At 38.2% G+C, this 25083-nt stretch overlaps 1 protein-coding gene across 2 annotated transcripts in view; it reads left to right on the top strand.

The window, feature by feature from the left end:
- Nucleotides 1-25083, top strand: part of DDX31 (DEAD-box helicase 31) — a 77631-nt gene that overhangs the window by 18431 nt on the left and 34117 nt on the right. For both annotated transcript variants that reach the window (XR_013170108.1, XM_077147355.1), the window contains 7 exons: nucleotides 1416-1535; nucleotides 1667-1773; nucleotides 2983-3218; nucleotides 3824-4000; nucleotides 11944-12003; nucleotides 21491-21541; nucleotides 23133-23272. Coding sequence is in view for 1 of the 2 variants with exons in the window: in XM_077147355.1 (XP_077003470.1) it covers nucleotides 1416-1535; nucleotides 1667-1773; nucleotides 2983-3218; nucleotides 3824-4000; nucleotides 11944-12003; nucleotides 21491-21541; nucleotides 23133-23272 (891 nt within the window). In the remaining variant the exon portion in view is untranslated. The remainder of the gene's footprint in view (nucleotides 1-1415; nucleotides 1536-1666; nucleotides 1774-2982; nucleotides 3219-3823; nucleotides 4001-11943; nucleotides 12004-21490; nucleotides 21542-23132; nucleotides 23273-25083) is intronic.

Below are 25083 nucleotides of genomic sequence, written 5' to 3'. Positions count from 1 at the left end.
GATTAGATCTGGCTGTAAATAACAACTACAAAAATAGCAATGGCATAAGCAATATAGGAGTTTTCTTCTTTCATGTTTGAGAAGTCTGATGATAGCTGGTCCAGGGCTGGCATGGTATTCCACTCTTTCTTTTTGTGCCACCATGTGAAGCTTCCAATTTCTAGGATGCCTCATAGTCTTAGTTGCTAGAGCTTTAGCCATTTCATCTGTTTTCTTCTCAGTACTGACAAAGATGGTCATGCCTTCTCCCTCTAAAGGTACTTTCTAGGAGTTTCCTATTCCCTTTATCCTTGTATCCCAAGAACATAGGCACAAGACCATACTTAACTGCAAGGAAAGCTGGAAAATAAACCCAGCTAACATTTGGGAGGTTTAATAACTATGAAATAATGGGATAAAGGATGTATGAGGAGAAAGTAGATAGATTTATTTTGTATAATCTAAGAGCTAAGGTAGGCCCATTTTATTGGACATTACAAAAAGTGTTCAGTTTAAGAAAATACTTCTGAAGCAATTAGAGCATATTGGCATGGGATAACTCATTCAGGTAAAAGGTTACCTGGTACAGAAGCTTTCAAGAACTAGGCTACATGACTGTCTATCTGGAATGTTCTAGAAAGGATTTACTGATCAGATAAAAACATTGGATTAGATCATTAAGATTCCTTTTTTGGGGGGAGGGGGCGTGCATGGTTTGGGAATAGAACCAGGGTCTCCTGCGTGGAAGATGAGCATTCTGCCACTGAACCACCCGTATACCCTATAATTGAGATTCCTTTTGAAGTTAAGATTTTACAGTTTTATTTTTTTTTTATTTTTTTTTTTATTAATTAAAAAAAGAATTAACAAAACAATTAGAAATCATTCCAATCTACATGTACAATCAGTAATTCTTAATAACATCACATAGTTGCATATTCATCATTTCTTAGTACATTTGCATCGATTTAGAAAAAGAAATAAAAAGACAACAGAATAAGAATTAAAACAATAATAGAAAGAAAAAAAAACAAAAAAAACAAAAACAAAAAACCTATACCTCACATGTAGCTTCATTCAGTGTTTTAACATAATTGCATTACAATTGGGTAGTATTGTGCTGTCCATTTCTGAGTTTTTATATCCAGTCCCGTTGTACAGTCTGTATCCCTTCATCTCCAATTATCCCTTCTCTTTTTTTTTTAAGATTTTACAGTTTTAACATAATTTCAGATCTTAACAATTAAATTCATAGCAGAGGAAGAATTTAAAGCTCAAACATATCTTTCCATCCATATGACCATATGTTTGTCATGATTTCAAGTTGTCACACATTTGTGCTGTAATGAATCTGTCTCCTTTGCTTTTTTCTTGTATCTTCTAGTAATAAAGCCCTATTTGATTTAGTTTCTTTTATGATATATTATCTATAACAGACTCCGAAAAGGAATAAATATACTTATCTCAACTCCTGGACGTCTGGTGGATCATATAAAATCCACAAAGAACATTCATTTTAGTCGGATACGTTGGCTGATTTTGGATGAAGCAGACAGGTGAGAATTGTCCAAGAAGTTTGGATTGTTAAAGAAAAAGTCTGTTTCTACTACCTTCATTTCTACCTCTGTAGTTTCTTGGTATCACATTTATTCTTCACATACATTAAAATTTCTCTCTTCAACCACAGGATCTTGGATTTGGGTTTTGAAAAGGACATCACAATGATACTCAATGCTGTAAATACAGAATGCCAGAAACGACAGAACATCTTGCTATCAGCAACACTTACAGAAGGTGAGTTGAAAAGAAGTCATGGGAACTTCTTTGTTTTTAATGAAGAAGAAAGACCTAGGTGTAATCTGCATTGTTTGTCAGCAGTGATTCTCAGTCTGGGGAGTGGGAGTTGAAGAGGAAAGATGTCCCTAGAGGACTGCCTTTTTAAACATCCTGTACTCCCTGTCATCCAGTCTTCCAATCATCTAAGAGTGATACATTCCCCAGGGCTTGGAGGGAAAAGACAGGGCACAGATCCAGAATCATCTCAGGTGAGGTGATTACTACTGGTGCTGTAGTTTGGAGTGTAGAGAAAGTAAAATCCCTGAGCACCATTGACATATTGACTTCATGAGCTTTTGTTGTGACATTGGCCCACGGAGAGCAGGGCCCTTGCTCTGAAAACGACGACCTCTAATCCAAGTGCATGTTTAGTGTAATCATCCTGCCTTTCTTCTAAAGAGATATTTAGTCTTAAAAATAGTCTTTAAGATTATTTCTGTCTTCCATCTTCATAAGATGGAAGTTCTTAGTTCTCTTTTATAGCTGGCACCATTAAGACATGGAAAAATTGTGTCACTGATTTACCAGAATCACTCCACCCGATGAGATATTGTCCGACCAACCATACAGAGTTCCTGTTCTTGTGTTCAGTTTATTTAATTTATCAGACTTGATATTTTATGCAATTTCTACACGCCATTCATTACCCATTAAGAGTTCTCAAGGTGTGTTACACTTAAATAAAATAAATAAATAAATAAATAAAATTCTGAGAGGTAATCTGTGAAAAAGGGATTCTTTTGTCAAAAATGTTTGGCATATACCACTTCCCCTCTTGGAGATTCACCATGTACAGTAACACAATAAAGGTTCTGAGGAGGCCTATAATAAAGAAGCCCATACAACATTTTTAATCCAAGATTTACTAGATCAGAGAACCCTGTTTTGAGGGGGGTAAGTGGTCTATAGACATACATTAATATCTTTTTGAATTGGTCTTCCACAGATCAAGTTTAGAAAATATTGGTGGGGATGGATTAATTATAGGCAGTGGAAAGAAATTGGTGGATCTGGCCCATGAGAATGGCAGTAGGGCTGGAACTTGGACAATACCAATAGGGAGTTTCTTAATAAGACTGGATGTGTGGTATGTATGAGCATGCGTTTGTGACCAGTTTCATGGGGTATGCTTGTCATCTGTTTTGCTTTTTTCACTTTCTGTCAAAGGTGTAACACGACTAGCTGATATCAGTTTGCACAATCCAGTCAGTATTTCTGTACTGGACGAAAGCCATGACCAGTCTAAACCAAAGGGCAAAGCCATCCATGAAGTCTCTCATCCCCAAACTAGCATCAAGCTGAACAGCTTCGCAATCCCAGAGGGTCTTGATCAGTATGTGACACTGGTTCCCAGCAAACTGAGGCTTGTCTCCCTAGCAGCCTTCATCCTTCAGAAATGCAAGGTAGGAATGTGGACTAGACCTGACATGAACCAAAGAAGAAAGATCTATTTTGTTTAATTCAGGCATCAGGCTTTGGTAGTAGTTAGTTCAGACATCAAAAAAAAAAGGTTTCCAACTTAATTCTGAATTTTGTGGATGCAGACCTTAATAGGTATCTTCTGGAGGCCAAGGATAGCCATTATGTTCAACTTAAAATCTGTCTTATATGTATCTTCCCTGGGCTTGATATTGGGTGGCAAGAAACGTACTGAATGTCATGTAAATATAGAGACTTGTGTGCTTGTTTTTTAAATGAATCATTGCAATTGTATATGTATTTACAAGGTTAATGTGTTAATTTTCCCTGGTATATGGAAAATAGTAGGTGGAAGGGTGAGTGGGGTACCAGTGTTGTTTTATTTTTTTATGCACCAAAATTCAAAGCTGTTCGTCACCTATGTTTCTAAATCAGGGGCAGTATAACTATGTATTTTAGAGAAATATTCATTTTAGTGTCACCTAATCTTAAAAACATACAGTTGAGCCTGCCCATGCCAAAAGCAAACAAAAAAAAGTATGGTTGGTTTTTGTTGTTGTTGGTGGTGTTTCCTTTTGTATTGATGTAGCTTGAAAAAGACCAGAAGATGATCATCTTTTTCTCAAGTTGTGAGCTGGTGGAGTTCCATTACAACCTCTTCGTCCAGACCCTGCTGAGCAGCTCTGGGGCCCCGGCATCAGGGCAGTTACCATCTGCCTCCCCACGATTAAAATTCCTCCGACTGCATGGCAACATGGAACAGGAGGTGAGCACTACTGCCTTTCCCTGTGCAGCGACATAGCCTTCAGAGTGGAAACGGGAATGAAAGCTAGTCCTGTTGAACTCATTCTCTAGGGTCAGCTGTGGGTTTGTCCCTCTCATACTCCACTCAGCTAGGGAAGAATTCATCTAAAATGAGTGACTCACTGGAACTAAAAGTGGATCACACTGCTTTGTTAATACAGGCAAGGGAAGTCTATTGTTCCCTGTTTGCTTTTGCTTTGGGATCTGGGCCTTGTTATCCCTGCTCACTGGCTGCTTCCACGTGAAAAAACTCACGGGCCGCAGCTTGGCCTGAATCTACCTCAACCAGCTGTTAAGGCAACAGAGTACCACTAAGTAGCTGGCACCAGGGAAGGGTTTTGCCTTTTTAGTACCCAGTGTGTAATTAGGGCTTGATGTCTTCAAATTAAGAGCATTAATGGAGCTAAATTGTGGATCCCATATGGTACTGCTGAGCACGACTGCTGTCATTGTCAACAAGATACAGCGCTTTCACTCTTAAGGTTTTTGGTTGGAAGAGGATACTGTGTAATGTACTAAAGAGGCTTTGGGTTCTCGTTTTTTTTCTCACCACAGAGTAAGATTTTTGTTCAGAGTATAATATTTTCCTTATTTTAGACTCTCATTCCACTTCTCTTAACTACGCCATCCATTTAGGAAGCCAGGGTGGAGCATGGGTGCTAGATGTACTCACTGGAATTATGACAGAAGGGATGAACAGAGTTTGGCTATGGGAGCTTTCTTGTCCTAGAGAGGCAACCACACAGCTTAGAAAATTAATATGAGTGAAAGAAAACCAGAAATCAGTATAAGGACGCTGTGCCATATACTTTGATTAGAACCAGCTTTAACAGCGTATATTTTTTAGAGCTAAGAGAGACATTAAGGGTCATAAAGTCCACCCTCTCTTTTTGTTTTGTGGTTTTTTTAAATACTTAAGAACATGGAGGCTCAGAAAAGTGAACTTGCTTAAGGTCACTCAAGGACACACCTTCTTATTTACAAAATTATACAAAACTTCCTGATTCCACTCCTGTCTTTGCAAAATTGATAAATCCTTGGTTTTTACCTTCAGGATCCTTGATTTAATCGAGTTTGTTGATTTCATTCTTGAACACCATTTATGGATTTTGTTCATTTGTTTTTACTTAGTTTACTAGTCCTCTGGGTCTTTGATCAGAGACGTTCTATTCTGCAGAATAGGTCTGAGGATAATGAGGGAGCTGGATATGGACTTAGAAGGATCTAGAAATTTGAATATAGTGGTATTCTGTAGTTAAAATATTTCTGCTCTCCCTTTAGAAATGACTTTATCTCACAGGATAACAAGGCAATAGTCTTGCAGGGTGTTTATTGCCATGCATTCTGGGAGCAGACTGCTTGTGTTCTAGACCTAGCTCTGTCATTTACCTACTGGCTGTGTGACCTTGAGTAGGTATTTAACCTCTGTGCCTTAGCTTCCATATCTGTGAATGGGAATAGTAATAGTACTTCAGAGGGGTGTTGTGAAGATTAGTTAATTCAGGCAAAGCACTTTAGCACATAGTAAGCATAGGTAACAGTTAGGTGCCATTATTATTGTTGTCCTCATCGTTGTTATCTTTGTTTTTGGAGTAATTTGTTCATGGTTTTATAATTGTTATATTTTATTTTTGTTGTTTTGTAATAATACTAACTATTTAGCCTTCATGGCCTCCACCTGATATAGATAGAAGGTGGAAGGTAGTAGTATCCTTGTAGGTTATTTTGTGACAAGGTTAAGTATTTTATTCCAGATTAAGCCAAAGCAGTCTAAATGATATCTTCCAGGCTTGTTACCCTGGCCGCTGCTTAACATGACCTTAGTGTAGTATCCCTAAATGATTAACACGATCAAAGCAAGCTTATAAGCCTTAGAGAGAGAAGTTACTGTTTGAAGAACATTCTGCATGATAGTTGTGATGAATGTCCAAGAATTTGGTAGTTTTTTTCCCTTATCCTATGTCTGAAACTTTATATCCAGTCTTTAAAATGTTTCATAGGCTTGCATGAGCTCTTCTCATAGTTCACATTTTGATACAATATATCCATTAAAAATTATCTTTGAAAAAAATTATCTTTATAAAGACCGTGTAGCAAGCTACCTAATACTAGCTATCCTTTTGAAGGTATGAGCACTGATTCTGGAATACAATTCCTGGGTTCAAATATTAGTTCAACTTCCGGGTCAAGATGGCGGCTTAACAACATGCGCATTTTAGTTCGTCCTCCAGAACAACTACTAAATAACCAGAAACAGTACAGAACGGCCCCTGGGGCCATGTCAGTGACCAGACATACAGCGTACCCCAGTCTGGACCAGCTGGACCGGCTGCGAGCACCCCCCTGAACCGTGAGTTCCCAAAGCTGTGGTGGCCAGCACCCCTCCCCCACAGGCTGCTTCCCAGAGGGGAAAGGGAAGGACTTTACCAGCAGCAGAGACTGGACACAATCAAACGCCAATTGTGGAACTAATTAACAAATTCTGAATACTAAAAATAGGCCCCCAGCTTAGGTGAACCTGATCAAAGCAGAGGTTGCTCATTTTTGCCCCGGCGCCAAGGGGGCAGGACTGACAGAAAAAGGGGGAAAAAAAAGAAGGAAACAGAGGTTTTTGTGGCTGTGTATCTACAAAGGCTTGACTGCCTCTGGATACAGCGGCAGGACTTTTCAGGCTGCAGCTGCCCCAGGCATAGGCAGAAGTGAGCTCTTTTGGGGGCTTGTCTGGAGCCTGTGCCTTCCCCAGGGGAGGGTGAAGCCCAACTCAGGTGGAATCCCTCCATCAAGGAATTCAGACACCAGGGCTTGGTAATTTGAAGCCATTAAAATCAGCCTACAACCTCTCCTCTGTCTCCACCACGCCCCCAGCAGGGAGAGTCTGCCAAAGTTAAAGGTACCACATCATCTTATGCTGATGGGACCTGCAGGCAGACAAGCGCCTCACACAGGGCAGGATAAGAAAAACAGAGTCCAGAGACTTCACAGGAAAGTCTTTCAACCTGCTGGGTCTCACCCTCAGGGAAAACCGACGCAGGTGACTCTTTCCTCCTGATAGGAGGCCAGTTTGGTCTGGGAAAATCTGGCTGGGGTATATAATATCTAAGTAGACCCTCCTAAGTGTGTGTGTGGGAGAAGGCACCACACAAGCAGGGCAAGAAACCAGAAAACAAGAACTGAAAAATTCTCCTCTGTTAAACAAAACTTAAGCTAAAGGCTCAGATAAAGCTGAACGGAATGTCAAGGAACAGACAGACAACAAATTCATCCAGCAAGAAAACACTAGATAAAAGAAGTGAAAGCAATCTCCAGAATAAACTAATTAAGGCAATTAAATGCCTAGATACCAGCAAAAAATAACAAATCACACTAGGAAAATTGAAGATATGGCCCAGTCAAAGGAACAAACCAACAATTCAAATGACATATGGGAGCTGAAACAATTAATTCAGAATGTACGAACAGACATGGAAAACCTCATCAAAAACCAAATCAATGAATTGAGGGAGGATATAAAGAAGGCAAGGAAAGAACAAAAAGAAGAAACTGAAAGTCTGAAAAAACAAATCACAGAACTTACGGGAATGAAAAACACAGTAGAAGAGATGAAAAAAACAATGGAAACCTACAATGGTAGATTTTGAGAGACAGAACATAGGATTTCAAAACTGGAAGACGGAACATCTGAAATCCGACAAGAAACAGAAACTATAAGGAAAAAAAGTGGAAAAATATGAGCAGGGACTCAGGGAATTGAAAGACAACATGAAGCACATGAATATATGTGTTGTGGGTGTCCCAGAAGAAGAAAAGGGAAAAGGAGGAGAAAAACTAATGGAGGAAATTATCACTGAAAATTTCCCAACTCTTATGAAAGACTTAAAATTACAGATCCAAGCAGTGCAGCATACCCCAAAGAGAATAGATCCAAACAGACATACTCCAAGACATTTAATAATCAGAATGTCAGAGGTCAAAGAGAAAGAGAGGATCTTGAAAGCAGCAAGAGAAAATCAATCCATCACATACAAGGGAAGCCCAATAAGACTATGCACAGATCTCTCAGCAGAAACCATGGCGGCGAGAAGACAGTGGGATAATATATTTAAATTATTAAAAGAGAAAAACTGCCAACCAAGAATTCTATACCCAGCAAAATTGTCCTTCAAAAATGAGGGAGAAATTAAAACATTTTCAGACAAAAAATCACTGAGAGAATTTGTGACCAAGAGACCAGCTCTGCAAGAAATACTAAAGGGAACACTAGAGACAGATACAAAGACAGAAGAGAGAGATGTGGAGAAGAGTGTAGAAAGGAAGACTATGAGTAAAGGAAAATTAGATATGACATATAAAATCTCTGAGGCAAAATAGTAGAAGAAAGTACTACCCATGCAGTAATAACACTGAATGTTAATGGATTAAACTCTCCAATCAAAAGACCTAGTCTGGCAGAATGGATTAAAAAACAGGACCCATCTATATGCTGTCTCTACTCAAAGGACACGAGGCCAAGGACACAAATGGACATTTACACACCAATGTTTATAGCAGCATTATTAACAATTACCAAGAGATGGAAACAGCCAAAATGTCCATCAACAGACAGTTGGCTAAACAAACTGTGACATTTACATAAGATGGAATATTATGCAACTATAAGACAGAATAAAGTTATGAAGTATGTAACAACTTGAATGGACCTTAAGGACATTATGCTGAGTGTGATTAGCCAGAAACAAAAGGACAAATACTGTATGGTCTCACTGATATGAACTGACATTAGTGAATAAACTTGGAGTATTTCCTTGGTAACAGAGACCATCAGGAGATAGAAATAGGGTGAGATATTGGGTAATTGGAGCTGAAGGGATACAGATTGTGCAACAGGACTGAATATAAAAACTCAGAAATGGACAGCACAATACTACCTAACTGTAATACAATTATGTTAAAACACTGAATGAAGCTGCATGTGAGAATGATAGAGGGAGAAGTGCTGGGGACATAAATGAAATCAGAAAGAAAGATAGATGGTAAAGATCGAGATGGTATAATCTAGGAATGCCTAGAGTGTATAATAATAGTGAAATGTACAATGTACAAATTTTAAAAATCTTTTTGCATGAGGAAGAACAAAGGAATGTCATTATTGCAGGGTGCAGAAAATAGATGATAATTAATACTTTAAAATGTCACCTTGTGTGTGAGACTAAAGCAAAAAATATTTGGTACAAAATTTATATTTTGACTAGAACATTTCCTAATATAACTCATGTAGATAGTTTGATTGAATGTCATAAGTACTTGGAATCTCAGGTAGGACGTGAGATTTTTTTGGTTTGTCCAGAGTGATCCCCTGATGAATCCCAGAGTAATTTGATCAGTGACCGGAAAAGTATGTGCAAGCCCCCTTCGGGGAAAGGTGAGAGTGGGGAGAAATTCAACTTCCCCAGGTTGAATTCTTGATATTCTCACAAGCAGTGTGGACAACCAAAGCTATAGGCTGAGCCCCCAGTCTTGGGGTTTGTTCATATGAAACTTAACCCCACAAAGGATAGGTCAAGTCTACTTAAAATTTAGGCCTAAGAGTCACCCCCAAGAGAGCCTCTTTTGTTGCTCAGATGGGGACTCTCTCTCCAGCCAACATGACAAGCGCTCTCACCACCCTCCCCCTCTCTGCGTGGGACATGACTCCCAGGGGTGTGGGCCTTCCTGACAACGTGGGACAGAGATCCTGGAATGAACTGAGACTCAGCACCAAGGGACTGAGAAAAACCCTAGATTGAGCTGAGAATTAACATCAAGGGATTGAGAGAACCTTCTCGACCAAAGGGGGAAGAGTGAAATGAGACTTAAGTGTCAATGGCTGAGAGATTCCAAACAGAGTTGAGAGGTTATCCTGGAGGTTATTCTTACGCATTAAGTAGATATCACCTTGTTCAAAATGTAGCAGAGAGGCTGGAGGGAACTGCCTGAAAATGTAGAGCTGTGTTCCAGTAGCCATGTTTCTTGATGATTGAACAATGATATAGCTTTCACAATGAGATTCTGTGAATGTGAAAACCTTGTGTCTGATGCTCCTTTTAGCTACTATATCAACAGAAGAGTAGAACATATGGAATAAAAATAAATAATAGGGGGAACAATGTTAAAATAAATTTGGTTTGAAATGCTAGTGGTAAATGAAAGCGAGGGGTAAGGGGTATGGTATGTATAATCTTTTTTTTTCTCTGTTATCGTTTTATTTCTTTTTCTGTTGTCTTTATTACTTTTTCTAAATTGATGCAAATGTTCTAAGAAATGATGAATATGCAACTATGTGATGATATTAAGAATTACTGATTGTATATATAGAATGGAATGATATCTTAATGTTTTGTTTGTTAATTTTTTTAATTAATAAAAAAAGTTAAAAATATATATATTAGTTCAGCCCTGAACTTTACTGTAAGTCCCTTGAGCAAGTTACTTAACCTCTCTGTGCCTCAGATTCTTCATTTGAAAAATGGGGATGTAGTACCTACTCATAGGGTTGTTAGTAGGATTAGATAAGTTTAGGTATGTAAAGTCCTTAAAAAGTATGCTTAGATGTGCTTGAAGTATGGTATATGGTAAGTGCTCACTGAATGTTGGCTATTATTATTATGTTATCATCCAGTGTTTAAATGAGGTGTACCTTGAGATTCCAGTTATATTACACATATGCATGTGAAAAACTGGAAGGGGTACACCAAAATGGCTTAGCACCTATACCAGAGTAGAGGGAGTGATTTCACTTTTTCCTTTTTTCAAGTTTTTAGTAATTTTGTTTTATTTCTTATTTGTTTTTGGCAAATGGATGTGACCAAGCCTCAACTGCTTTAAGTGCTCTGACTTAAACATGATCAGAATTTAACCATTACAAGCTCTTGTCCAAAAGTCTTATAAATAAATTTTACATACCCTTTGATCCAGCAATTGTGCTTTTAGGAATTTAACCCAAGGGAATAATTAAAAATGTACCTAATGATTTGTCTTTAAGATATAGTTTTTTAATAATATAGTTTATAACAGTTAAAAACTGGAGTTAACCTCCTTTGCCAGTAATAGGATATCGATGACCTGCATGTAGGTACATCCATTCAGCTGAATACCATTTAACCACTAGAGGCCATGTAGTTGTTGGTTATTGGCATGAAGGGACATTCATGTTTTAATGATACATGATAAGAGCGTGTTAGTTGTACAGATAGTATGATGCTGTGTTCTAAAAGCATATATAAACATACAGCTGTATATTTGATTATGTTATAAATAGAAAGGGGACTTGAAAGAAACACCAAGATGTTACTAGTGGTGATAGAATTATTTTAATATTTTCTTACTTGAACTTAAATATAGTTTTTCTGCAGTTAAAGCATAGGGTTTTTATAGTTTAAAAAAATTTTTCTAATCAATTCTTTAAAAATTGCGCTGTAGAAAAGAAAGTAGGAATCAAAGTTGATGGTTCAGCCTTCCTTTAGATCACTTCTAGGAAAACATGTTTAAAATAAATTCTGAGTTTGTAACCCATGTGGCAACTTTGGCCTTGACCTTCCCTCCTCTTGATACTGGCCATTTCTGAAGGGTGTGTCCACCCTGGCATCATCTTATTGAAATGTGCTATCCCAGAAGCTACACTACTTTTCCATAGTCTGAGAATCCAACCCTGCAAGTAAGATGTCTTAATAGAAGATGTAAAGAATTCACTTCTTCCTCTTTCCTGGCAGAGCCTCTCTGTACCAAAAAACAGTTATATCAATGGGAAATTGGGACAGTTATGGAAATCTAAGCATATGTTGCCTGAATTTATCTGCAAATTTCTTGATCAAGTATGTTATTTAGACTCATCTTATTTTTTTAATACCTTATTTTTCTTTGTTTTTGTAGGAAAGAACAGAGGTCTTTCAGGAATTCTCACATTCCAAAACAGGTGTCCTTCTTTGCACGGTATGTAACATTCTATACTCCAAGAGAAGGGGAGGAGTCAGACTGAAATACTTCTGTAATGGTGTTATCATTTTTGATCTCTTGACAGTGTACCCTCTGGTCAGCCCACAAGGGGCCAGAATACCAGGGGCCTCTTGTGTGGCTTGTCTCTTTGCACTTCTGGTTTGTCACCTGACTGGGCTACAGATAGCTGGCTGCCACCATGCAGAAGACTTCGCAATTTGCTCACTAATAGTGGCAGCTGTTGGTCTGAAAACGTGTGAATCTTAGCGATTTCTGCCCACCAAAAACTTGTAAATTACAGCTATCGGGAGTAATTAGAGCTGAGAAACTCTTTCCGCAGAAAAAATGACTCTTCTTACCTCTGCTCTTTTTTTTCTTAAAGGAAAATAGATACACTTAGCAGATTTTATTTGCTATTGTCTAAAACTGTCATTTGCCCTACAATTTTCAGGGCCAGTTCATTCAGCCTCAATCTTTGCAATCTTGGATCACTGCCTTCTCCAGCACAGTACTGACCTTTTTAATGCACATCTCTTCTGCTCTTTTGAGATTGAAAACTCACACCTTCTATGTTCTCTCCTCTCTGGGGATTCACTTTACCATAGCTGTTGTGCTCCCCTAAGATTAAAATACCTTCTCTGAGCCATCTTGGATGATGTCATTTAATCCCCAACCATTAATTGAGAGTCTCTGTATACCCAGTAATGAAATTGCACTATAAATTTAGTAAATCCAGTTGAGCAGGTGCTAGGTAGAAACAAAGACATTTATCTATTTGAATATCTGTCTAGGCTTCATTTAATATATTTGCTTTTTAAGGAAATTCTACTCTGTTCTCAATTTTAAAAGTAATCGTGACTAAATCATCTTTTTTTTTTTAATTTTTATTGATACAACCAAGCAACATACAAACACAAACTTTCTTAACATATGAACGTTCTATACTTGGTTTGCAAGTATATCATCACATAGTTGTGTATTCATCACCATGAATTTTTAAATGATCTTTTTTAAAGTTTATTGGTGAGTACTGCTTTGTTTCTGGGTATATATATGTACGTTCATTTACAAGAAGGCCTGCCTAGTAACCTGCGTATCATAACAGCAATTCTCACATGTGCAAGGCAAGCAGTGGCTCTGCTGACTCTCTAAGAAACTGCATTTCAGATCTGAGAACAATTACTCCTGAAATACTTGCCTTCTAAGGAGATTTGTATCTGACCAATTAACCTTCTTTTTATGAAGCCCTTTCACAAGTCAAATGCTCGTATATTTCCTAAACCATTTTTAAATGCCTTGTCTAAAGTGAAGATGAGTCTAAATAACATACTTAATCAAGAAATTTGTCAAACCTTCCTGGCAATGTGGGACAGAAATCCTAGAATGAGCTGAGACTCAGCATCAAGGGATTAAGAAAACCTTCTCGACCAAAAGGGGGAAGGGTGAAATGAGACAAAATAAAGTGTCAATGGCTGAGAGATTCCAAACAGAGTCGAGAGATTATCCTGGAGGTTATTCTTACGCATTAAATAAATATCACCTTGTTAGTCAAGAAGTAGTGGAGAGGCTGGAGGGAACTGCCTGAAAATGTAGAGCTGTGTTCCAGTAACCATGTTTCTTGAAGATGATTGTATAATAATATAGCTTTCATAGTGTGTGTGATTGTGAAAACCTTGTGTCTGATGCTCCTTTTATCTACCTTGTCAAGAGATGAGTAAAACATATGAAATAAAAATAAATAATAGGGGGAACAAATGTTAAAATAAATTTAGATTGAAATGCTAGTGATCAATGAAAGGGAGGGGTAAGAGGTATAGTATGTATGAATTTTTTTCTTTTTATTTCTTTTTCTGAATAGATGCAAATGTTCTAAGAAATGATCATGATGATGAATAGGCAACTATGTGGTGATATTGTGAATTACTGATTATGTATGTAGAACGGAATGATCAAAAGTTAAGAATGTCTGCGTTTGCTGCTATATTTTTTGAAAAAATAAAAAATAATAATATATATAAAAAAAGAAATTCGTCAAAAATCCTTATCACGTCCAATGATATTTTCTGGAATCTGACCTATTCATGACTCCTCTCACCCTAGTTACCCCCTTGCTTCCTACCCACAGCCAAACAGGTCCCTTTTTCAGTTTCTTGAATATGTCGTCATTGTTTTTTTTTTATGTTAGGGCCTGGGTACTTGTGGTTCCTTCTGCCTGGAAAACCCCACCCTGATTTTAACTAATCCATACTTAGGTCTCAGTTTAAATTGCACTTCTTCAGGAAAATGAACCCTGGAACCCCAGTGTGAAGAATTTAGTTCTTCCCTGTTAGGCACTCCCGCTGTACCCTGCATTTCTTCTTTGTAACACCTGTCTTCCCACCAGATCACAAATTCCATGAGGACAGGGACTATGTTTTGCTCACAGTTTCATCCTGGTATCTAGTATAGAGTAGGTGCGGAATACATACTTAGTATTTGTGGATTGAATGGGTGGATAAACAGAGCCCGAGAATGTCAATGTTGAGAACCATCGACGTATGCCTTTTTCTAAAGACTGAGCAGGACAGTGGCTGAGATTAATATGTTTGCTGTTTGGGAATCATTTCACTTTTTCATATGTACTGGGGTGTTATCTGAGAAGTGAAAGTTATAGATTTCTGTATTGAAACAGAAAGCACTAGGAACCTTTATTATTGAGTTTGGGTTAGGTTTGGAATAAAATGTTTTACCTTTAACTCTTTAGAGACTGGATTTATATCTGGGAAATTGCCTAGTCTCCTATTATGCAAATGCTGTTGTGCTTACAGACATGGATGAGGTAACCATAAGTCTCAAAGAAAATTCCAGGTCTGAAGTTCAGATTTTTTTTTTTTTAAGCAGCTCTACAAAAAAGAAAAAGATCAGTCTTGCTGCAGCATAATCCTCTGGGGGATCAAAAACATGTGATCCTTTTTCCTTGTACTGGCTGACTGGTACCTGCTTGCACTTGATAGCATCTAGAAGAAGAATGCCATTAACTTGACAAAGCACAGCACCTTCCACCCTTCTGCCCCCTGGATCTCTTGCTCACAATCTGGTTTCTCTAAAATCTCTTGGTCCATGTTCATTTGCTTCTCTAGATCATTTCCAGTATGCTAATCCGCTGCCACATTCTCATCTTTTCTTTATCCTGCAGTGAAGATTACTGGAGAAGAGCTGGGTGGGGGCTCATCTCTCACCATTCCTAAGCCAAGATATGAGCACAGGTTCCCTAGTGACGAGAAGTTATTCATTCACTCCCTCAGGGTTCCTGTTACTTCTTCCATATTTGTTTGCTTTAGCCTGACGCTCTGGCGTTTGAGAGCTACAGGGCACATCAGACACTTTGTAATAGATCATGCCTGGGTTAGGGGGAGATATTGTCACTCTGCTTCCTTTTAAGCAGCCTGTTGCTTGCCAGGCTATCTGAATGCTCTCCAGGAGCCTCCTTAGTGTTAATGAGGAACAAGGGCCACGTCAGGACAAGGCAGATGGAGATCTGGCTTCTTTAGATAAAGAGGAATTATGTTGTTAATTGTTATATGGGGTTTTTTTCCCCTTTATACTGTACCTTTTGTATTTGTCACCCAAGATCTTTTAACAAGGCCAGAAGACTGAATGTCTGTATGAAAATTTGGAAATTGTGGTATAACCACACAAAAGCCTATAATTACAAAAGTGTTTACTATTAAAATTGTTTCCCTCCTCTGCTCCATTTTCTTCCCACTATCTTTTCTATTATTAATGGCAGTTAAGAATTTGTGTGTGTGTTTGTGTGTGTTTTCTTTCATCTTAAATTACAAACATCTTAAAAGCAAGGACCTTTATAGTTTCATGCAGCTTTCAAAATTTGATATATGGCTTTGTATACTGTGGATGCTCAATGGTGAGATGAAGTCTAGGTGGACGTAAAGCAGTGGTTGGGACAGGAGGTATTGGTTTGTGAATAAAATTATTTGTACATTTGAAATGTAATTTTGTGTCCTCTGGAAAAACTCGATATAGGAAAAAAAAGTTAAGTGGGAAGGAAGGATTAACAGGAAGGAATCTAAGCCAAAGCCCATTTTCCCAAATGGAATTAAGGAATCAAAGGAATAACATAAAACATTGAATTATCTACAAAATAGTAATTCCTCCTGTTTATGGTGAGGAACTCATCCTAAGCCAAAGGAAGAAACATGGTTTTCAATATCATTTTTATATGTATGAATTGATAAAGAGAACCCCACTGAGTGACTGGAAAATGGTATTCCCAAGCCATCTCTGGTTTTAAGGTTGACAGTAGGTTTTCTGTTGGTATGTGTAGCTCTCTCCACTTGACCCTGTATAAATAAAGTAAAATAACCTTTTCCCCCAGAAAGCAGAGACATTTCTAGTTCTATATAGATCTTGTTGATTGATTATCCATTAGAATATATCTTCCTGGTTGTCCAGCACGTAGTTTTCTTTTGCAAAAGAAACCTAAATCACCTGTGCTGCTTTCCTCCATCTTGTCAATTTTTTGTTTTGTCTTGTTTCATGTTTTGTTTGAAGCATACTGTTATGTCTGTGCCATTCTTAATTTCCTCTCCTCCTGGGGAATTTCCACCATGCCAGGAGGCTAGAAGACAAAGGAAATAAGGCCGTAAGAGTCTGAAGAATGTTATTTTACCACCCAAAATAAATTCAGACTTCCTTGCATTTGACTGGGATATGCTTTTTTAGGTAAAGTTTATCCCTTCCATTTTATTTCATTTGTGTTAATGGAAAGATCATTTGGAGATTGTTTGCTGTTTACTCAGTTACGCTAACTCATGTTGCCAGTTTTTTGGCGGCTCCAGCCAAGATCTCTCGCCTCTGACAGCTTCTGCACTCTCTCCTTCCTCCTCTGATTACGCAGCCCAATCTGTCACCCGGACAACGGGGGCCTGTACCCTGCTGATGGCTTTCCACACACGGCAATAATGACTTTTGGCAGGCCAGGAAGGCGTCAGAGGCGAGTTTGCTGCGTTCCTTGCTCAGAGAACCGGCAGGCCCCCTCTCCCTGTTAGTAAAAGCACTTTGTGAGGTTCTTGGGTAAATAAATGAGTCATTTTAATCCAACTGACAGGCTGGCACCTGAGCAAGCTGCCTTCCATCTGTACTCTTAGGTCTCATGGAGGCAGCCAATTGTCAAGCCTAGGGCCTTCAAGGCCTCACTGTTGAGTGTCTTTCAGAACTGACTTTAGCAATTCTTTTGCCCTAATTAGGTTGAAGGAATAAAATTGGCTGTGTTTAAGTTCTAAGAGTGGGCAGAAAGCTGAAGCCTTTGCTGAGTCTTCAGGCAGGTCACAATTTCATGTCAATCTGGTGCAGCTGGCTGACAGCATTCCAGGAAGACAGAGTGATCTACCTCTCTGTGGTACTCTGCCCAGGAGCAAGTGGATGTGGTGTAATGGCGGGAAGGGACTTAAGAGGCATTTAAATCACCACCTAATTGCCACCATACCAATTTTTATTTCATGATGAAATGTAATATTGAGATTTATAGTTCTCAAAGCATTTTTCACATCCACCGTCTCATTTGATCTTCACAATAGTTCCTTGAGTTAAGTAGGCTGGTTTTTAAAGCCATATAGTAGATGAATAAATGGAGGCTCAGGGAGCTGAGTTGACTCGCCCAGATTGTATGGCTATTAAGTGATACTAAGGTGAGTAGCCCAGTTCTCTTTATTCCTAGACTAGTAATATTATTCCTTTTCCCCATTCTCTGTGATAACTTGGGCTGATAATAGAAATATTTGAAGAAGTAGCTGGGCTAAATCTAGACAGAAGAGTAGGCAGGGGTTGGCTGTCAGTGAGATTGCCCCCACCAACCCAAAAAGTAGTGGGAGCAGGTGAGGAGATTGTGTGTCATCCAATTGTCCTGAGCTAGTTCACCCAAGTGAGAAATGGAACTTCACACAATTACAGTGGGAGGTTGCTGGCATTCTTTATAATAACTCGTTCTTTCAGCATGTTTGTACTTAGAGTGAGTTTCATGAATGTCATATGCTATTTTAGTCTTATCTGTTTCTTGGTTTAATTTACTAAACTGATAAGCATTAAATTTTTTACAAACGCTGTAAAACTCAGGCAACCCACTGTATACATCATCTTATACTACTGAGAAGTTAAGCCATTTCTTAACTAGACCTTAGCAGATTTAGGAACCTGTCAGTTTTCTAAAAACATCAGCTGTGGTTAGTAAGGAAAACAGTTTCTGTTTTCCTTTAGATTGTGTAGAACACTAAATTGTGTTCTTAAAGGCATCAGCTCTGAAACATTCACCTTTAGCTTTTCAGGGCCTGTGGAAACTGTCAGAAAACATTTCATGAGTGTTTGACACAGTTTTAGTACATTAAACTTCTACTTACACACTTAATAAATGCAGCTTTGCCACCATTCAGAGGAAAACAGCAAATTTCTGGTTCAGCCTGAGTGAAGGACACAAAACCTGACTTTTCCTCAGTGGTCCTTATGGGTGACTTAGAGTGGCAGTGGAACAGTGTATTCCTAGAGTCTTGCTTTTGACCCTGGGGGGTGCAAGGAGCGATTATTTTAACATCCTTCTTTTAGAAACTTTGTATAGGATTGTTGTTTTCTGGAAAAATATAATATGATACATATATATTAGTGATACTTAAAAGAAGTGTTTGGGAAAAGCTCTTTACAGAAGAATGCTAGCTATTAAGTGGAAGGAAGGAATAATAAACTTAAAAGGTCATCATTTTGTAGCCATCAAGATAACAATTGATGTAGACAAAGTACATCAGTAGGTTCTAAAACATTTGGATGAAAGGTTTTGGAAAAAAAGAAGTCTTCAAGTTTCACTTCTCAGATTACTTATTAATTACAAAGGAGAAAGAACAGTGGAGAGGCCTGGTGGAAACTGTCCTAGTGTTCCTCCTGATGTGGAGCAGTGAGAAGTACATACAGCTCTATATCATATTCCTGCCAAAATGCTTAACCCAAATCTTACCATGAGAAAACAGACAAACCAGATTGTGGGATGTTCTTCAAGTGACCTTCAAAAATGACAGTCATGAAAGATTGGGTTGACTGATGGATTGACTGTCTGACATGAATGAATGAATGAATGAATGGCAGGAGTACTGTTATAGATTACAAAAGTCTAAAGAGACATGATAAAAATGAAATGCATTATCTGTGATTCAATCCTGGATTGGGAAAGAACAAACAACTGTAAAAGACATTTAAGTTACAATTGGAGAAATTTCAATATGGGCTGTTTATTAGAAAACAGTGTCATTCAGTGTTACATTTCTTATGTGTGGTAATGGTATTGTGGTTATGTAAAAGAATATCCTTTCACTGAAGAGATACATGCTAAAATATTTAGTAGTGAAATGTCTTCGTTGGCTTCCTTGTTTTCGGATATGATAAGATGCCCTGTATATTTCTTGTTATAGACACTAATTCCATGGAATAGGAAATGGAATTTAGAGACCACAATCTGGATGCTTGGGGTATTCATTGTTACTGGGTCACCGGGTTTCTAGATCTTTTCAATAGACAGAGTTAGAAAGTGGATTTTTTAAGAAAGAAGAAAAAGTGAGTTGATATCATTATTTCCAGTTCAAATTTGAGATTGTAGAAGTTTTACTTAAATTTTATGATTTTATATATGAATCTCTTATGCTGAAAGTCTTGGTTGCTAACAACATTAACATAATTGCTTAAATAATATTAAATTGCTCTATCTTAAAATATATATAATAATTTTTAAATAATGCCACTATTACATGGACATCAAGTTCACTGGATACAGTTTAAAATTTTTCATGGTCCCTTTGTCCTTAAGATAAGGACTATTTTAAAGTCACCTGAAATAATTCTTCCCCATGTGATGATGCTACCAACTTGAACACAGTTAGATTAATTTGTTTCAGTTTTTAGAGCTTGCTGTGCTTTTTAAAGTTTAATTTTGTTTTCAATTATATCCAAACATACATTCTCAGAATCAAAATTTTATATAAAGGAATCTTCAGGGACATCCATCTTTGTTCCTTCCCCTCATCCTCTCTCTCACCATAGATAACTATTTTTGTAAACTTTAGGGTTTATCCCTCCTTTCTTTTTGAAATATAAGCAAATATATTTGTATTTCCCCCATTTCTTAAACAAAAGCATATTATACACACTTAAAATATATCCTAGAGATTCTCCATATCAGTATATAGGCATCTTTGTTCCTTTTGGATACTGGGGTTATATTCAGAAATGCATTTACAAATGGTACTGTGCATATCTCATTTTGTATTTTTTCCAGTGTGTCCTTGAAGTGAGATTTTTCCAGTTCAGTGTTTTAGTACATGTGTTGTTTTGCTAGATATTGCAAAATTCCCCTCCATGAAGGTTGTACTATTTTGCATTCCCACTAGCAATGTATGAGAGACACAGGATAATTTTTTGATAGTGGATTACTGTCTAGTATAATATGGCCTTAGAAAAGTAAAACATCTGCTGCATTTAAGGGCTACTTCACCTTTTAATTGCATGCCCCTAGACAAGTTACTTTATCTCTCTGAACCTTGGTTTCCTCATCTGTTAACGGTGGTAACAATAGTACTAATGCAGAGTTATTTGTTTTGAAGAATAATCAAGACAATGCAGGTAAAATGGACAGTACAGTGTCTGAGTAGTAAGTACTCAATAAATGTTTACTGTTATTCTTGCTATGACCATTATGCTCGAAAAATGAATACTGAGTGCATATTTATTGCTAAAGACTGGGAAATTCCCATTTTCTGGTCTCAATCAAAATGGCCAGTGTCTAGAAAGAGCAGAGAGTTTTTGCTTTCTGGTTGGCAATCAGCTTAGAAGAAAAAAAAAATCTCATTGCTGTTATAGTTTTTCAACTATGGTTAAGTTTTTGAAGTGATTTATAGGTTTGACCTGAATTCTAATTTAGCTGTCAGAAGAGACACTGCATCACTTGACACTTACTACAACCCACCTCTGCAACTGAATACTTTGAGTGGTCATCTTCTAGAAATGTGCCTCAAAGCCATGTCATTTTTAGGCATTGCTGATAGACATGGGTAGAGAATAATAACCAATGAATGTGTTCATCATAAAGTGGTTTTCAGATAAATATAGAAGTGGCAAAATATGCTAGAAGTTTTCAGAATTTGTACATGACGCAACTAATAATTGCTGTTTAAGTTACTGGGTAGAGGACCCTCCCAAATGTGGGCTTTCCTGGCCTACAGATTATGTTCTTACATCAAAGTGGGTTTTGACTGCCTCACCTTCTTCCTGAATCAGTTTTTAACCACAAATGGACTTCAGTGGGTCCATGAACCCCTTGAAATTGTATGCAAAGTATGTGTATACATGTGCATTTTGGAGGTTGAAGCCCCATAGTTCTCATTAGATTATCAAAGTATAATCCTAAAAAAGTCCAGAAATTCATATCTAAACCATATTCTTTCCTGTTTTGAAGGATGTTGCGGCTCGGGGCTTAGATCTCCCTCAAGTTACGTGGATTGTTCAGGTAATTTTTTAAGGTGTGAGCTCGAGGCAGGAATATATATGATCATGATATATATAGATGCCTTAGCTTTAAGTAGAATAATTATTATTACCCTCTTGGATTTTTACCCTGGTAGCCATACAGCAGCCAGCCTTATCTGCACAATTCTCCTAACATCTCTTCTTTACCCAGCTCACCAAACTGATGCAGTGAAACAGCCAAAATGTGCAATCATGTAAGGGAAGTGGCAGGTTCCCTCACTTCCAGACTAATGCATGTCATAAACCAATGTTTCAACAATCTGAAAATAACGGGAATTACCCAGGCCCCTGAGAGGCCTCCTTGTGTCCAGAAGGAGATGGCTCAGCTGTCCTGAGAGTTGTGTCCATGTACGTTGACCTGCAGGGAGCAATTAAGTTCCTGACAGCATCTTACACATACCTCTAGCCTCTAGATGCTTTGCCAGAGGGTACAGGTGTTAGCACTAGAGTCTGTTGGTTTTAGTTTTGTTTTTTCTTTTCGTTAGTCTGCAGAATGGTATTTTTAAGCTTCATATATGTGGGGGCCAGGAGACATGTGCCCTGTTTACGTGGGTCATGGTTTATTCACATTTTAATGAAATTGCATGTCTGTCACTGGGTTAAAAAAACCTGATCTGCTCACCACAGATGATCATTTTGAGACTAGAGGCATTGTTTCTTCTTTCTTACTGGCCACAGGACAAATTGAATATAAAAAGGCAAGGATGATTTTAATGTACAGGAGGCCAAACACACAAAATTGATCATTTAGAGTCCTATATTGTGACTATTGATTAATTTAATACGCCTGGTTTCCCATATACCACATTCATCTTGCCCTCTGATCTTTGGTTCGTGTAGCAGCAAAGCAAAAAAAATGGAAGCATGGATATATGGTCAGTTAGCTTTAATGATAACAAGGTTATTGCCATAGATACCATAAAATGCAGTGCACCATCCATTCTGTTGTGTTGTAGAGTCTGCCTGTTTCCCTGCATCAGGACTATTTTCCATGGGGACAGAAACATGACCCTACCTCTCAACTGTCCTGCAGCTCAACTCAATTGGGACTGAATGGAACTGCCACTAGATGATGGAGACTAGCTCTGGGGCCTACTCTTGGTGGCACAGTAGCAAAAATCAGCTCCCTTCATTCTTAATCTGTCTAGTGTCTTCTCTTGCCTCAGTCCTACTGTTTTATCTAACAGGGAAGTAGGCCAAGGTCATGCTGGAGAAATTTACCTCCACCTGTCTGTATTTTAATCCTTGCCCAGTCACCTCAGTGAAAAGATGCAAATAGGAAAATGAGGAGACCTGTAGAGAAATAAAATTAAAAAGGGTTATTGGGACAAGAAGACATCTCGTTTACCTGAAACTTGGCCACTGTTCACATTTGCATGTCAGAGCCTTGTTATTTCCAATGAAGTCAGGAGTTTCAGGGTTGAGTGACTTCTTCTTGTGATTGTGTTAGGGTAACCATAGCACCAGGATTTCATTCTTGGGATACCTGGAGGCAGGTGAGGGGTATTGCACTTCCAATTAATGGCAATCCCTTGATCTATGAATGCCTTCATTTTTGTTACTCTTTTTAGTACAACGCTCCATCTTCACCTGCAGAATATATCCACCGAATTGGAAGAACTGCCCGGATTGGCTGCCATGGGAGCAGCCTGCTCATTTTGGCTCCTTCAGAGGCAGAATATGTCAACTCGTTGGCTTCTCACAAAATCAAGTGAGTCAGAAACCTGAATGGGGGTTTCAGCTGATCTCACCTAATTAACTTTCTGTCGGTTTTTACAGGTGGATGGGCCTTGTAAGCTGATGAAGAGCCATTAACCCTTGTGATCCCTAAATGAGTCCCAGAATAGCCAGTGGCAAAAACTAAAACCCTTAATAACATCAGCACATGACAATTTTCATTGTATTGCCTGACTAAGCAATAGAATGATCTGTTGCCCTTCGGTTTTCTTTATAAGATAGAGATCTGTATTTCTTTCCTGTTACTGTAAAATAAGTGTGCACAACCTTCACAGCCAGCTTCTCGAAGACCTTTTTTTCATTCTCAATTTTTATTTCTTACAATTAACGTTTTGTATCTTTAAATTTGATTTATTTTTAATTAATATATTTTATTCATCACATAATTCCCCTTCCTTCAGAAAAATAAACCCAGAGAAGAAGTAATTTAGGGGCAGTTGAAATACATACTATACGTTAGTAGCCAAGACTTCACAGCCACCATTTTGTATGCACCCCAGTCAAATGGCAGGGCCTTGCATTCCCCTGAATAAAGCCCCAGATTCTAGCCCCAGGCCAGTGGACTCACCTGAGTACCTTAGGAGTGGCCTCAAAGCTAGTCAGGGCATCCATCAAACTCTGTGTTTTTCTCTTAAGAAAGACAAAACAAATATGTAGTGCTGCATCTTGACTTGGCCAGGAATAATTATAATGAAGCAAAAATGATTTACTTGAGCCACAGAAATAAATTTGTTTTCCATGGTTTCCATAAAATCTCTAGCACCTGAAGTAGCAAGTTCTAATAACGGGCTTCACGAAGCATGCAGTTTTCCACACTAAGGTACTTTAAAGAATTTCTTCTACTCAGACATGGCACAGTGAAAGATAAAATAAATTTGGAGGTACAGGAAGAGCCATATGAATGACCAAGACAGCAGGACACAATACACACCATGGAGGGAAGCAGTGGTGGCTGCTCAGGTGCTGTAGAATTAGCACACAGTTTGGCTGCACTGCTAAATATGATTGTCTTATTTCTTGTTTTTTTTCCCCTTGCCTAGACCTATAATATATGTAAAGCATCAAATAAAACTACAAGACTTTTTCCCCCTCTAAAGTGCAGAGCTAGGCTATGTCATACATCTTATCTGAAATGTCCAAACAGTGGCCTGGGAACCTGATCTAGGGAGGGCCAGGAGGTAGGTACGGCAGGACTAAGTGCAGCCCAGCCACTTAGAAGAGCTGTGTGTAGCAGTTCCTCCAGTACATGCCGCTTTTTTCTACCTTACAGAAATCTCCCTCTTACCCTAGTAAGACTTTGAAAACTCTTTCAAGATTGTTAGTGTGAACATTTATGGACTGAGGCTTATTCAGAAAATATGCTTTATGTCCTTAATGGCAGGGGAGGAGGAACACGCTTCTGATGGTTCAGATAATAATTTCAAGTGGACCAAAATAAAAGATGATTTGGGCTTCCCTTTTATTTACCGTGTGGTTATCTTAATACAGTTTGTCAATTGAAAGAATGATTTTTATTTGTTTCAGGAAGATGTGCATTGTTTATCTTATTTGTGAGAGAAATCTCATACAGTCACCGAAAACTTTATTCCAGCTGGCTTTCAAGTTCCCCGAGACTGGAGACTGCCTTGCTCTTCTCTTTGTGACACTTTCAGTGTCTCAACTGGCACCCTATCAGGAAGGTGTACTCGAGAAATACTCATGGAATTGAAATGATACAGCTATTTCTCTTTTCTTCCCTTACGTCATTCTCATAGGTTTAAAGCCCATCACAGTGGTGTAACTTTT

Source organism: Tamandua tetradactyla, chromosome 2 (genome assembly GCF_023851605.1).
Source record: "Tamandua tetradactyla isolate mTamTet1 chromosome 2, mTamTet1.pri, whole genome shotgun sequence".
In the NCBI taxonomy this organism is placed as follows: Eukaryota; Metazoa; Chordata; class Mammalia; order Pilosa; family Myrmecophagidae; genus Tamandua; species Tamandua tetradactyla.
This window is presented reverse-complemented; position numbering and strand designations above follow the sequence as displayed.